A 15,686-nucleotide genomic window follows, 5' to 3' on the forward strand; every position below is an offset into this window, starting at 1 on the left:
TTTCCCTTGCGATGGATGTGAGTGAATATAACCTGCCAGTGCCGAATAAGTTGTCGAATCCAGGCAACAGAATGTCGGATACTAACATGACCGTGATGCCCAGCAGACATGAACAAAACGAGCGCCACAACATCCAGCTCAACCCAAATATGAGAAGACAATGTGACAACTAACTTAAGACCCTCAAGCAGCGCAACAATCTCAACCTCAAAACTGGAAGATGCCACGCATGGAGTGTAGAAAGCAAGCAGAAGGCCGCTAGTATGATCATGTACCACTCATTCAGTTTAATTCCCTATATATTAGTATTAACTAAGAATTGAAACTGAAAATGAAGAAGCCTTGTGTGATTGCCGTATACGTCCAAGCTTTCTCTTTCGTTGGTCGATAATATGATCTTTCTCGAACAGCGAAGAATGCACCGATTGAGATACAAAAAAAATATGCGATGATGCCTATAAACAAAAGTGAACGGGATGAACTCTCTTTCTTTCTTATATTGATTTATGCAATATTTCGGTACAAAGTGAAGAGAGCATGTGTGTATACAACAAAAAGAGGGACTTTTTATAGACTATTCTAAGTTTGTATATTTCGATAACACAGACTTTTTATAGCCGCATATAAGTTTGTATATTTGGACCTCAAGTGGCCTCTTGTTATCATTTTATGCTTTCTCTGTAAAATAAAAAATAAAAAAATAAAGACCCCTAATTTATCCACATCAATATGCTTTTGTAACAATTCTAACTTAATAACTTAATAATTTTGATGAGGAGTGATATGTGTAGAGCAATGAAATGAGCTTTATCAGAGGGACGAACCTCACCAGAGGAACGGGTATCGTCAGAGAAATGAGCCTTATCAGAGAAACGGTCTACACCAGAGAAGTCATTCTCGCCAGAGAAATGGTCTTCGCCAGAGAAATCACCAAAAGAGCGGAAAAATCTCCCGCTTGAGGGCAAAATTACCATGATGCCCCTGACCACGCAAGGCGCATGTTCCAGCAATGAAATTACCTTTTTACCCTTAACGTGTAATCTATAAATAGCCATGAGCTTGTACCTTGTAAACTTAGGCTTTCAATACTTTTACTACTGCAGCAATCTTTTCTTGTGCTCTCAACAATCTAGCAATCTCTTCTCACTTTTCCGATCAATCTCTAGGTAAAATCCATAATTCACCGAACAAACGATCACCGTTCATTTATGCTTTACCAAATTTAATAATAATTTTTATGAAAATTTTCTTTTATTGGTTAAAATTGTCACAAAATCATATTATCAAGATAAAATCGTGTATAAATATTACATGAAGAAGAACATCATGATCATAAATTAATTCTTTTTATTGGACTTAAACAATGTATCAATAATTTATTAAGCATGAGTACGATGGAGCTAAATTGACATCCTTAGTTGTAGTAATGCAATTGAAAGAGAAATATGAGGGGATGCAAATAATAAATTTGGGGATGGATGGTGGGGTTGTGTTGTGGCCGTCACTTGGGCAATTGACGGTCGGATATTGCCCAATTGAAGTTCTAGTTTACATAATTAATACTTTGAGTGAGTGTTAATGATACATTGACAATAATACTAAAACACATAAAAGTGTGAAAAACAAATTTTGAGTAAAAGTATAAACTGTCCACAAAAAAATCTTATAGTCCTATTTGTTAAAAAAAAGGTAAAATGCATTTGAGCCATGATGGCATCCGAATCAGCATTCCACCTTGACAATACTAATTGCAAATTGCAAGTGGAGCCTTTTGACTTGGAATTTCCCATATACTACTTTTCAATTTGTTTCCTATGGCGCTATTAATTTATGAACACTTGAATTTCTATAATCCAAATACGGCGTTTCAGATAGAAATACTTCTTCTATTCTTATTCTGTATTACCCTCAAACCCCACACGCACAAGAATAATACTCCCTCCGTCCACGAAATGAGTACCCATATTTCCTTTTTCGTCCGTCCACGAAATGAGTACCCATTTCCCTTTTTGGCAAGTGTACCCCACACATCTCTTTAATTAATACACTCAAAAAGTGGGACCCTTAAACTATTCACACTACACTCAATACATTTCTTAAAACCCGTGCCGTCCACAAATGGGTACTCATTTCGTGGACGGAGGGAGTAAGTAACGCACAATCCTTTATTCACAAAAATATATTCATAGTCAACGCCCTCAAGCCACAAAAATCCAAAGCATAGAATATTTTAAAACAAATCCAACTTTTAATTTCAAAGTCAACTCTCACCATTTATCTTCTTCTCTCCCGAGCACCTACAACCTCTCTCTCTCTGTCTCTCTCTCTTCACCTCCAAATCATGAACTTTCAACTTCAACCCTTTTAACCTCCTCTGCTTCTCCTCTTCCCTCTCCTACGCAGAAACGAGAAAAGAACATTCATTCTTTCTCTCTCTCCGAATGGGAAACGGAATCGGAAAGCTCAGCCTCTGCTTCGCCGGAGACGCCGGCGAGATTTCCCGGCGGAGAAATGACATCGCCGTCTGTCTGTCCGAGCCTCTCGACGAGGGCTTGGGCCACTCTTTCTGCTACATACCCTCCGAGAATCTCCAAAAATCCCAATCCTTGGATGATCCCGCTGCCCCATACACGCCGGCCTTCCGCACCATATCGGGCGCCGCCATCTCCGCCAACACCTCCACGCCGCTCTCCACCGACCCTTTCGCCTACACCACTCTCGACAAAGCCTCCACCTTCGAAAGCTCCAATTTTTTCTCCTCCATCCCACTCCAACCAATTCCCAAGAACTCACTTCACACAGTCAAGTCGGGCCCCATTATCAGAACTTCGGGCTCGGGCCCCATGGACCGCGGCTTCTTGTCCGGCCCGATCGAGCGGAGCTTCATTTCCGGGCCGTTGGATAACCAGTTTGATCAGCTGCACAGGTACAGGCCTAAATCCAAAAAATTGGCTCTGGTTAAAAATTTCAAGAAGGTGATATCTAAATCTTTTTGGAGTTTCTATAGGGAGATTAGTTCTAGTGAGAGAGAGAATAATAATGGTGTTATTAGTGGGACTAACAGTGGGAATAGCAGCACAATTACTAGTCATAATTTGAGTAGTGAGATGAGCTTGGTTGATGAGAATGATGATGCTGGAAATGAATGTTTTGGGAGTCAAAATCTGCAGTGGGCTCAAGGGAAAGCTGGTGAGGATAGAGTGCATATTGTGATATCTGAGGAAAATGGATGGGTTTTTGTAGGGATTTATGATGGATTCAATGGCCCTGATGCTACTGACTTTCTCTTGAACAATCTCTATGCCAATGTGTATAAGGAGCTTAAAGGGTTGCTGTGGTTTGATCGAGGCGAATCTTGCGAGACCACGGCTAACAGCTCTTCCTTTCTCTCCAGGAGTATGGAGGGTAAGGAGAGGGTGGAGCTTGACAGGAAGTTAAGGGAGAGGTTGAGCTATTTGGGATGTGAAGGTGCTGTTGATCATTCACTTGTTCTCAAAGCGTTGTCCGAGGCGTTGAGGAAGACAGAGGCCTCGTATTTGGAGATTGCAGATATGATGTTGGTGGAGAATCCTGAGTTAGCTTTGATGGGATCGTGTGTTCTGGCAATGGTGATGAAGGGAGACGACGTTTATGTGATGAACGTAGGGGATAGTAGGGCGGTTTTAGCGCAAAGAAGTGATAGTGAATCTCAACTTGTGAAGAAGAAGGATTATGATGAATCAGTGTATGGTTATGAATATGATAGTGTGCAGTATCTGAGTGCTTCTCAGCTCACAATGGATCATTCGACTTCAGTGAGAGAGGTAAAAATCCTGCCTCAGTCTCAGCAAATGTGATGAAAATGTTTTATATGCAAATTGATGAATCTTGTTCATCTCAGGAGGTGAGGAGGATTAGGTATGCACATCTAGATGATGCCTTTGCAGTGGTGAACAACAGGGTGAAAGGCTCCCTCAAGGTCACCCGTGCTTTCGGGGCTGGCTTTCTCAAGCAGGTAATACAATACGCCGTTGTCTGTGTATGGATATTCCATTGATGATGAATGGGGATTCTTGACTTATTTTTGTTGTTTTACAGCCCAAGTGGAACAATGCACTCCTTGAGATGTTTAGGATTGATTATATAGGAACATCACCCTACATCACATGTTCACCATTCCTTTGCCACCACAGGCTACAACACACAGACAAATTCTTGATCTTGTCCTCTGATGGCCTCTACCAATACTTCACCAACGAGGAGGCCGTCTCTGAGGTTGAAACGTTCATGTCAATGTTCCCCGAGGGAGATCCGGCTCAACATCTTGTTGAAGAGGTCTTGGTCCGCGCTGCTAAGAAAGCCGGTACAATCTTAAATCTACACAACTCATCATATGCCTAAATCTAACATTGTTTCCAATCTCTGCAGGAATGGATTTCTACGACTTGCTTGAAATCCCACAAGGGGAACGGAGGAGGTACCACGACGATGTCTCAATCATCATCATTTCTCTCCAAGGGAAATACGGCGTTCATCACTGTAACTTCTAGCTATGCACACAAACACAAGAGGGTGTTGATAGTTGTAGCATAAGATTAGGTTACATTTTCAACCTAGGATAGAAGACACAGTGTGATGTGGGGGAGTGTAAATGCTTATAACCCCCAAAGGTTTTTGCCCTTTTTCTTGAAATGTTATACGTTTTTGTACATTTGTGGTGCTTACTTGAGGACTGGTTTATTCTTCAAGAAGTGCCATTCATAGAATATCTCAAATTCTTTTGTTCTTTTCCATTTTTGTTTATTTCTGAATAAATATCATGTTTTTTTTATTAATTATTATAAAGTTGAGTATCACAATGATGTGGATTGAGCAATTGGAAATGGTCAAAATGAACTCATTGCAAATGTCAAGAATTAGCGCGTTTGGGTTTTGTGAATGTGAATTCCACTTCTAAGCTAACTCCACATTGCTTGCTGAGACACAAGATTGTGTTGTGAACTTCATAATAACGATATTTGTATTTTCTACTATATTCTCTCTAGTTTATAACACGTTATCAGCACGATAGTTCTAGTCCTCTCATCTTCCTTCGATCGTAAAAGGATTGGAGGTATGCCCTAGGAAAGAATTGTGTCTTTCCAATAAGGTACGACTAATTTTCTTTTCATCTGAATTTCAATCCGTATAATTTTAGTAATCATCTAAATCCAGACGAAAGAAACTTTGAAGTATTAGAATATTATACTGTTTAATATGTTTATATCAATAAATTGGCTTGGAAATAACCAGAAAACGGAATCATGTTAACATATATGCTTTGCATAAAAGAGATTGTTATTGAAATTTGTGCAAATTCCCCTTATATTTGTGGTTTGATGCAAATATGTTATATTTGTTTATTACGAATGATATAATTTTCGTTATTCTTGAAAAAATACAAATAATCCTAAAAGTTATATTTTGATGCTATTAAAATAGCATTTGTTTGAGCATATTAAATTAGTGATGCATTTCGAATGATATTGATCTTAATCATTCCACCAAACAAAAGTGAATTTTGATTGGAATTTGGAGGATATAAAGTAAATTTTTGATCTGTACTTAGACGGAATATGTCATTTTATGTAAACTTGTATTTGATGTGGTATAAAAAGTCAATGTGAAATAGTAGATTTTAGAAAAATAATAAAGAAAAATATGAAAAGTTCACGCAAAATAGAAGACTATTTTGATAATTGGAGACATAATAGATTCGCCCGATTATGTTAAAAAGATATGATGCCAATAGATTTAATCTCAATATTTTTGTGCACCCTTTCGGTGAGATGACAAACATATATAATTGAGTTTTAATTTATTTTGTTTGTTAAGAGTGCAATATTTGATTGGATCTTATTCTACAAAATCTTGAATATGATTTACTACTACGTGGCAATTCTTGTTTCGTATTATTTTATATAATCAGTAAACTTCAATGTTCTACTACTTGAATCACTATTGATATTATCATGTATTGGGAAATTTTTTAATTCATAGTGGATATATACTTTGTATATTATATATATACAACGTATTTTTTTTAAAATAATCTTGAAAAACTCATTGATGCTATTCAAATAGCACAAGTAGTATTCCTGAAGAATATTACATTCAAGATCTTAAATTGATGCTATTAAAGTAGCACAAGTAATATTCCTGAAGAATATTACATGCTCTAAGAGCAAGTAAATTAAATATTTGGATAACATATCCTTGAATCTTTATCTATTTGATTCATATTGTTGCTCCCGATGTAGCACAATCAATATTCCATGAAGGATATTACATACTCTTCAAGAGCAATCCATATTATATGCTTTTGAAAATTAGACCTTGAAGGTCAAACGGCCCTAAAGGCCGAATGGTTGTACTCTTTTTCCCTTACTAAGTTTTTTCCTACGAGGTTTTCTTAGTTAAGGTTTTTAACGAGGCAACTAGTGTAATATATGAGTAAATATATATGTCTTGTACTATTTTCCTCTACCAAATTTTTCCCATGGGGTTTTTACGGAGAGGTTTTTAACAAGGCATGAATATATATATATATATAATATCATATGAAATCTTGTGATATTTGTCTTGGTAAATAAATACACATATTATTCTTCAAAAGAAGAAGTATTTCCTTAAGTTGACATTAGATGAGAATAATGTTAACATAATATCAGGTGCATCAAAAATCATTGAAGGCTCCGGAAGAGCTTGTATCATTTTGCCAAATGATACTAAATTAGATATTGAAAATGCCCTGCACTTTAGTAAGTAACTTACTAAGTTTCAAGGATATCCGAAATAATGGATACCACATCGAGACAATTATGTGAAAGGTAGAAATGAATATCTTTGCATAAATTCTTTTGTTTCAGGCTATAAGCTGACAAAAGAAAAATTAGCAACACTACCTTCCGGACGTTCACACTTGGTTTAACACCTATAAATATGGGTGTGTTGTGAACTTCATAATAACGATATTTGTATTCTCTACTATATTCTCTCTAGTTTATAACAGATTGGACTTTTTGTACATGAAAAATTCAAGTCACCATTCAAAAATACTACTCTTCTTGCTAAGTCAATGTAATCTTTTATTTCATTCTCAAGAAAAAAATCTAATCTTTTATTTATCCTAAAAAAATATATTCTTTTATTTATGTTGAAAGGGGTTTTGGCAAATAAAATCACGAACTATTTCGAATTTGCAATTTTAACGTGACTTTTGAAGTGTGGCGAATTAAATCACCACCTTTTCAATTTTTGCAATTTTGTACCCCTAATTTTTTTCGGTCTTCGGATTGTTGAATTGAAGTTTACATGGATTAGTTCGCTACATAATAATCATGTTACGACGTTGTTTTCTATAAAATTGATGAATATTGAAAATTATGGTGCAAATACATGATACAATCTCTTTATAATTTGGAGAAAAAATTAATTGAAATTGTGCGAAACTACGTCATTTAAGCCTCACAAAAATGGTTCCGTCTTTACTAATCCACGTAAGCTCTAATTCAACACTGTGGCGATCGAAAAAAATTGGAGGGACGAAATTGCAAAAATTGAAAAGGTGGCGATTTAATGTGTCACACTTCAAAAGTCGCGTTAAAATTGCAAACTCGAAATAGTTCGTGATTTTATTTGCCAAAACTGCGTGATGATATGCCAACGTAAATTCTTTTACTTGAAAGAATTCTTTTCTTGCTTTTGAATTTATTCGAAAAGCTTACTCCTTGAAGTAGTTGGCCAAAATTATAGACACAAGAGTCATGCCAAAAATAAAAAAAACATGGGTCATGACTCATGACCAAAAAAAATAGAAAGAAAATGCATGTTGAAGTTATCTAGTACTACTAAAAGAGAAGCCATAATGGTGTAGTTAAAAACTTACTAACTACACTCAATCAATTACAAAATCAAACACAAACCAAGTTGACCATAACAAAGAGGACAAAATGTATAGCTAGAATCCTTATTTTAATTTCAATTATGATGCACATACAAACTGGGTTAGGTAGAGGCTTCTAGTGAAAGGTGATACTTTTAAAAACTATAAGACAAATGAAGAAGCAAGTCAAAGGTAAATTAACAAAAGCTATTTCCAAAGATGGGCGAAATTGCTAGAGGTTTTGGTATCTATATTTTATCAACTTAATCTAATTGAAAGATACTTTGAATTTCGATTCTTGGACTATCACCATCAATTGCAACGATCATGCTGGAACTACTTATTGATGCGACAGTCCTCTCAATTTCAAAATTTCAACATCCAAATACCCAATCAGTTAAATGTTGCTATATTGTGTTGAAATTTTAATACTGACAAACACATTTTATGAATTAATTTTTATTTTCTGTGCATCTTACAATTTTGATAGTATATGAACAGAATTTGAACTAGGGAGCCCAGAACAAGTATGACGGGCCTCTAATCGACTAAACGCTTCCAAAATATGAATGAATATATTTAATTAGTTAGAAAAACGAATAAAAATGTCACAAGACTCGGAAATTGAAAAATATGTGAGAAGTTTCTGATTTAATTAATTGAAATAGATGAAGATTACATTCGTAAATTGTGTATTTAAAGAGCTAAGCTAACAACATAACTGCATTAAGCTAACAAACTAACCAACTAATGCTGAGTCCTCAGCTTAACTAACTTACTAACTAACTAAAAGAAGCAAAATCGCTTTCTTTATTGGGTTAATTTCCGCTAAAATCACGAATTTTGAGTGAATTTGTGTTTGTTACATGACGGTGTAAAATTTGAATGACAATACTAATAATTTTTCTCATAAGGTCAAATTAAACCACTGCACCCTTTCTTCGCCACCTCCTCCTCCCCTCTCATTAGCTCAGCCGCCATCGCAGCTTCCACCACTACTAACAGCACCATGGCGGCGGTGCCAACCTCAAATCTCTTCAACATTCCAAACCAAAACAGCCTCCAATCAAACCCAAAACTCCAAACTCAACGCCCTTGGGAGGCCGCCTAACTTCTTCTCGGTCAAGGCCAGTGAGAGAAGAGAAGAGGTTATTTTTCACTTTTTTTTTCTCCATTTTATGTAAGATTTTAATTGAAACGACTTCATTTTGATTGCCACATCATTTTTAATTTTCCTAATCTAGCTTTGATTTTGACCCAATTTGATCTCATGAAAAAAAGCAGAAAATTGAAACTTGATTGATTATGTTAATTCGCCAAATTTCGTGGTTTCTTTATTCTTCTAGAGTCAATTGTAGTGTTGAATGCCCTTTTATACTCCCCTCAAGATGGAGCACATCTACTAGTCAAGCTTGACGTAGTGGTTTGATGAGTCGCCCCTAAAATAAGCTATTGCTTGCAATTCAAACTGCAACTAAATCACGATTCAAGAATCAAATCTCACATCACAACTAAACTTTCCTATATTAAGTATTCGATATAGTCCCCCTTGGGATGGCCTAGTGGATGGGGTGGTTGCCTGTTGTCCAAGAGGTCACATGTTCGAGTACTCTCGGCCATAATAACCACCATAGGTGGGGTGTGTGTGTGTGGTTTGTATTATTTATTAAGAAATTATTCATCAAAAAAAAGTATTCGATATACATAAAAGGCAATATACACGACGGATTCAGGGTAAAACAGGAGTTGAATAAATCAATTTATCGCCATTGAAAATTCCAATTGCATGCATACATAAATACATGCAAGATTCCCCCACCTAGTTGGAATTGGGTAGTCGCCGTGTTTCATGCAACTGAACTACAAATTTAACTTCATTTAACTGGTTTTAAGAGACCACGTCATTAATTAATAAAACAAGACTTAATTATATGACTGGAAATGATTTGATTATATTTATTTAGATTTAGGCTAAATTCATTGAAGCAAAATTGGAGGCCTGCTTCATTGATTATGTTAAAGACATAAAGCTTCACGACGTAAAACAAACTTAATGAATCAAACAGAGAAGAAGAAGAATAAGTCAACTAAGAATCCCAAGTCCAATCATATCATGTATTTCACAAATTAGTTTAAGAAGATTTTGAAAGGTTAGTTCTAAGCAACTCCTAGTATTACAGTATTACTCTACAATATTGTGTTAACAGAGGTGTGCTTACTATTACTAGACCCTGTCAAAAGAAGAGGGAATCACAAGTTGCAGGAGGTGTCTCCCAGTCATCGGGATAAAGTAATACAAGGCACCAAACCAAAAGCTGTATAGTGACGTACCTGAAATAGATTATGACAGAGAGAAACGGGACGACAACTTGAACAGCTTCCTATTCCGTTCAACGGCCAGAGGGAAAGTCATGCTGCTTGCACATTAATTGCAAAGATTCCTATAAATTTCTGGCGTGCACATCACCAAATGAACCTCTGTGTCCCAGCTTCATGCGCCCAAGAGAAAGGCCGGAACAAGAACATATACATTGTGAAGCAATTGACAGAAAGATACAAGAACCCCAGAAGAAGCCAACTCATATTGTCAACAATGTCGGTGTGGAGAACCATGAAGAAGAATGGAATTGTATAGTATCTGAACTCTATCAGTGGGGTGGGAATAAGTGTTGCAGTGCAAGCTAAAACATATATCAACACCCAGAGCTTCTTCTGATTTTTGGCTGCAAATACAAACGAATTAATCAGGTCATAAGATTAAAATCCTAGAAATAATAATATATGAAAGAAAGGAATGCTGGACTTCGCACTAACCCAAATTACTGACTATGGAGAACCATGAGTAAACATAGAAAGGAAGCATAAGGTACTTGGTCGACCAATGGTAGTTGATGACTTTCCGCCAGAGATAGAAAGGATAATGCCGATTGTCTGCTAGGAGATATGGGTGGGCAATGCTGCAGGAGCAATTATATTTTTTTATTAGAATGTAGAATAACTTGTACTATATCGAATAAAATTTTCGCTTTAACAAAGAAGCCACCCAGCTTTCATTAGAGAAGCAACTGGAAGACATGAATCATATTCTTCCAACATGCAGAACAGGCAGAATGAACAGAAAGATACAGAAAGACTTGCAAATTTCCTTCAAAGAAATATGATTTTTTTTTTAAAGGACGAAGTATGATTTGATAACTCATCATATTGAGAAAAACCTGATAAGACGTTCTGGAAAAAGCATATTACACATAAAAAGAAAATTAAATAGGTGAAGCAGCTGACTGGAGGAGCATATAAATTGGAACCTAACTAAATCTCACAGATTTTTTTTCTTAACTCTTTACAAAAAAGACATTTTAGGTATTATCATCCTCCAGTTTCTTTGACGACTTAACCTGAAAAATTTCACAGAAAGGAAACCAAAGGCTAAGGCCATGAACCACTGAACGAAGCCAAGCAGTCTGTTCTTGAGGAGCTGTTGATACAGAGTTGCAGCTTGACCAAAAGAGAAGTGGGCAGGAAAAGTAAACAGAGAAGAAACCACACCATAATAGAGAAACTGAGAAAAATGGGGGGAAACTGCATGAGCGTCTTTAGCGCCTGAAAATTTGGGGCAAGTTACTATTTTCAGTTGAGGCAAGGGATAACAAAATTATACAGTCAATAGAATTGAAGAAAAAGAGTGGGAAATAGAAGTAAAATATACCAAGAACAATGCTCCCATTCCAGCATACAAATGCAACAAAAGCCGCAAATACCATCAAGAAAGGACTTAGCAAAACCAAAAGCTGCCAGAAATGATTCCAAGATATAATTACTATGCTGTAAATCTCCTCAAGGAATCCTGCATCAAAGAGGACATGGAATTATGCAGTTAGCAAGCTTGGTACAAAGAAAACATTAAAATGCTGCAAAATTATTCCAAGGTGCTAGGAGGGGACCATTGCAAAGCCCTGTTATAAGTATTATTAAAATATTACTAAGTATTAAAAGATAAACAGCATTCTGCAATAAAATCAATTATTTGCAAGATTCTTCCTGATTAACTTGATGAACTAATGGAACTGTAGGGACATGAGATGTAACCTGATGAATGTACCATAGGATTCGACGTTTCTACAGCAAGTTTTTTCTGATTTTTTGCACCACTATTGACCCTTCGCTTTCTCAATTTGGAGATAGCTGATGCACCCTTATGGTTGGCAGAGAGACCATCATTTTCCTTTGGTGTGCTTACGTTATCTATTTCCCCCCTATCCTTTAGATGGGACTGAGCAAATTCTATAACGCCAGTGCAAGCAACAAAGAGCAACCATATAATATTTGTTTGCCTTATCAACACAGAAACAGTCCCAAGCTACAGTTCATTGAAAATAAGATCATCACAGTGCAGATGGAATGCCAAGGAAAAAGCTAAAATCAAGGTTGCCAGATGAAGAGTAAAATTAGTATTTTAGCCCAATACTGATAGTACATAGTACGGAGGAGAGTTGTTATGAGAAATTTGTCCAGATTACAGCTCTTGTACATAGCATTTAGCATCAATTTACAAAAGCTGGACAGAGAAGATCTATAAACATGAGATTACAGACTCCTCTCCCAGCCAAAATGCAGTATACAGTTAAATAAGGGGACAAATCTTACATAATCACAAGAAATTTTCAACATTTTAGAATGAAATGGCATTTTTAGATTTGTTAGCACTTATAGAATAACTGTGAAGACATCCACTGAATTTGGTTTCACAAGACAAAGTAGGAAGAAAAACACATCATTGATGGGTTTTGCATAAAACCTTTGTGGTGCTAGTGCTACACATTTTTTAGTTTAAACTTCATGTGCTAGAAAAACGAACTAGTTTTCATTTGAATCAAGGGTTTACACGAATGACATTCCTGTTGTGTTTCCATTAGGGAACTTGTGGACTATCAGAAAGGATTTCACTCTGCCTCCACCCACCCAAACAAAAGAATATAAATCTGCCCAAATACATGGGAAAATTGCACATTGACATCTACATAGATATATGAGAAATAGTAAGTGAAGAAGCTGGCACAGTACAAATTGCCTCAAAACCACAAAGTAGTATTCCACATGATATACAGATTAAATAATGGAAGAGCACTTTGAGGTATCAAATGGAAAACTGAGTACCAAGAATTAACTGTGCATCTTGATGCTAAGATGCCGAGTTAATTGGATGACGAAACTGACTAAATTAGAGAAGTTGTAAGCAACATACTGAAACCAAATATAACGGTCCACAGGCTGTAATAGCATTTCTATATGATTGGCACTCATTGTGATTGTAAAAGATCAACACGATAAAAAAGTTAAGAATAGTTCTTACCAAAGAACTGAAGATGTATTTCTTCTTCAAAACTAAAAGATACATGGCAAGTACTGCAGTTAGAGATGCCACGTCTGTATAGTATAGAAAGGAGAAGAACCAGTGCAATGGATACAATGACAAAACCACAGCACGAAATGTTGCTTTCTTGTCATCAAGAGATGGTCTCAGATGAATTATTATCTCATATACAAGAATGCTACATACTACTGCCAGAACACCATTGGTTAGTCGAAGAATTGAAGTCGAGCATGAGTCTGAAAATGATGACATTGCTCGCATGCAGAACAATCCTGGAAACAAAGAAGCAACATAGGCAAGTGAAAGAAAGTACCTGCAAAATTTAATATTGCATAAATCATCTTCTTTTACTTGAAAGATTCTATATAACTGGTGTTCGTAAACAGAGCTCTCTTGACTGCTTTCATCATCTAATACCAGCTTATTTCAGCATCATTCAGTATGTTTTGCAAGCTACTATGAATGAGATTAAAATGTAACTAAACAGTCAACTCAAGCACCTAGATTGATATTTTTTTTTCAATTCATCGGATCGTTCTAGAAAAGAAAACAGGCAGGGATATCTCATCTCCTCAATATCAATGGACAGCATAAACGAATAATAATCTTCCAAACTTTCCATGCATTTCTAAACTTCGGAGCAAAGAAAACCACATGATTACAACCTCACTCCTACACCCGAATAGCAATGTCAATTGGTCCCGAAACATTCAATGATGCGATAAAGTGTAACAGTTAATCCTAAATAAGTAAAAGATTATATCTTTGACCTCTACTGGTGACCACCACATAATCCATTGAATTCCCCCCTAAAAAATAACGAAACTAGTTAATCCATTTCACTATAAATGACAATGTCAACAAGTAGCCAGACTTCCTCGCAGCTACGAGAAATTAACTAATAAATATAAAACAAAAATCAAACGAATCAACATAAATCAACGCCAAATGAAGACTCACAGTCCAGGAGGCGTGGTGATCATGGGATCCCAACTTCTGAAATTGCCTCGACAGTACTGTTGCGCTTGCGGTAAGTGGAATATCTCGTCCTGCACTTCCACCATAACCATTCAGTAAAAGAAATGTTTCGATCAGCAATCGAATCGTCTTTTTAGACACATCATACCACACAATAATCGTACGAAAACCGGCATGATTCGTCAAAAATTAGGTAAATCGGAAAGCTAAAGGAAAGGAGTTTACCATGTATGCGTCCGGAACAAAACGATTGACGATAATATAAAGAGGAACTATCCATAGAGTTACGACCAATGCAACTGCGGTTCTACCCATAGTGGATAAAGTTTTCCGATTTGCTGAAAAAGGAGCGACAAAGGAGGGGAAGAAGGAGACACTCCACGCTGTAAGCAGAAAGGGGTTTAAGACTTGCGGACATAATTAAAAAAGGCAAATATTAAAATAACCATTTTGTTTAAAAAAGGTTAACAATAACCCTAAAAATAAAAATATATTAATTGTAAATATTTTTACCAAAATATCCTTATATTTTAAATTTTTTACCAAAAAATTAAAATAACTTTTTTAACTTTATTTACAAAAATTAAAATCTGAAGAAAAAAAGTAGAACCGCCAATCCTTTCCCCACGTCTCCTCTCTTCCCGTCTGGAGTCGGCGCCGCTGCTTGTATTGTCGTCGCCGGCAGACACTCATATCAATGCCGTCTTTGTCTTTACAACAACATGTCACCCTTTTTCAATTGGATCTTTAACGTAGAAAACTTGTTCTGCTTGTGAGGCCAATATAAAAGGTTCATCATGTTGAGTTAATCGAGCAAAATTAACTAGCGTGAAGCCATACTCATCTTTTTTTTCGTTCTGATCTTGTCGACACCCAATCACAATCGAACTCCACTATTTTTCTATCCATAAAATATTCAAGTTCAAGTATGTCTTTCAATACCCCATAATATGTCATATCACCGGCAGTGAGATTATTGTCACTTTTACTAGCAAAACTACTAGTTTGTGCAATAACTACAAGACAACTATTTTGAGTTCTCCTTCATGTCTCATATTCTTTTACATGGAACCTAAATTCATTAATTATGAATCCCTCATATCGTTTACCCACAAGATTTTTACCTCTAGCTAATGTCCTAAGTTCTTCGGGTACGTAGTTCCTAGAATGATGTAAGCCTTCAATCTGTGTGTAGAATAAAATACAAAAGAATATAATGAAAAAAGTTTGTTGCTGAACATAATTATAAGTAAATAATAGGTATAATTTTTTTTTTCCAAACTAACTTAAATGGTTATAAAACCGGTTTGTTTTACTATGTATCCGCTCAATGTCCTTTTTAGCAAGACTTGGATTTTGACGTTCGACCATAGCTTTATGTTGCCTGTATTTATTAACATAACATAAGAGTATCATAATATCGTAATATTTTAA

General features: G+C 36.0%; 2 protein-coding genes across 4 annotated transcripts; one reads left to right on the forward strand and one right to left on the reverse strand.

The window, feature by feature from the left end:
• The first annotated feature begins 2,190 nt into the window (after nt 1-2,190).
• LOC130997563 (probable protein phosphatase 2C 4) lies at nt 2,191-4,772 on the forward strand. The gene is made up of 4 exons (XM_057922927.1): nt 2,191-3,803; nt 3,881-3,994; nt 4,078-4,342; nt 4,408-4,772. The coding sequence occupies exons 1-4, from the start codon at nt 2,442-2,444 to the stop codon at nt 4,527-4,529; spliced, it is 1,863 nt and encodes a 620-aa protein (XP_057778910.1). The 5' UTR covers nt 2,191-2,441; the 3' UTR covers nt 4,530-4,772.
• A 5,185-nt stretch (nt 4,773-9,957) lies between these two features.
• LOC130997564 (dol-P-Glc:Glc(2)Man(9)GlcNAc(2)-PP-Dol alpha-1,2-glucosyltransferase) lies at nt 9,958-14,683 on the reverse strand. 3 transcript variants are annotated; one of them, XR_009093123.1, is made up of 9 exons: nt 14,478-14,666; nt 14,235-14,323; nt 13,254-13,587; nt 11,990-12,260; nt 11,610-11,747; nt 11,299-11,503; nt 10,718-10,860; nt 10,235-10,626; nt 9,958-10,134 (listed from the first exon to the last, which is right to left on the reverse strand). XR_009093123.1 is itself a non-coding variant. In XM_057922928.1 (8 exons), exons 1-8 carry the CDS (start codon nt 14,565-14,567, stop codon nt 10,367-10,369), a joined length of 1,530 nt encoding a protein of 509 aa, XP_057778911.1. In that variant the 5' UTR covers nt 14,568-14,683; the 3' UTR covers nt 9,958-10,366. The 3 variants fall into 3 exon arrangements, 2 of the variants coding, with proteins under 2 accessions (XP_057778911.1, XP_057778912.1); XM_057922928.1 differs by having other exon boundaries at nt 9,958-10,626; nt 14,478-14,683; XM_057922929.1 differs by lacking the exon at nt 14,478-14,666 and having other exon boundaries at nt 9,958-10,626; nt 13,254-13,546; nt 14,235-14,328.
• Between the last annotated feature and the right edge of the window lie 1,003 nt (nt 14,684-15,686).

This window comes from Salvia miltiorrhiza, chromosome 8, assembly GCF_028751815.1.
Source record: "Salvia miltiorrhiza cultivar Shanhuang (shh) chromosome 8, IMPLAD_Smil_shh, whole genome shotgun sequence".
NCBI classification, from domain to species: domain Eukaryota; kingdom Viridiplantae; phylum Streptophyta; class Magnoliopsida; order Lamiales; family Lamiaceae; genus Salvia; species Salvia miltiorrhiza.

Excerpts from the sequence above, each read along its gene's own strand:
- LOC130997563 (XM_057922927.1), top strand. The coding sequence starts at position 2,442 with ATGGGAAACGGAATCGGAAAGCTCAGCCTCTGCTTCGCCGGAGACGCC. Across the intron at positions 3,804-3,880 it reads ATTCGACTTCAGTGAGAGAG|GAGGTGAGGAGGATTAGGTA; the intron begins GTAAAAATCCTG and ends TGTTCATCTCAG. Across the intron at positions 3,995-4,077 it reads GGGCTGGCTTTCTCAAGCAG|CCCAAGTGGAACAATGCACT; the intron begins GTAATACAATAC and ends GTTGTTTTACAG.
- LOC130997564 (XM_057922928.1), bottom strand. The coding sequence starts at position 14,567 with ATGGGTAGAACCGCAGTTGCATTGGTCGTAACTCTATGGATAGTTCCT. Across the intron at positions 12,261-13,253 it reads AATACATCTTCAGTTCTTTG|CTTGGGACTGTTTCTGTGTT; the intron begins GTAAGAACTATT and ends AATGAACTGTAG. Across the intron at positions 11,504-11,609 it reads GAATGGGAGCATTGTTCTTG|GCGCTAAAGACGCTCATGCA; the intron begins GTATATTTTACT and ends CCAAATTTTCAG.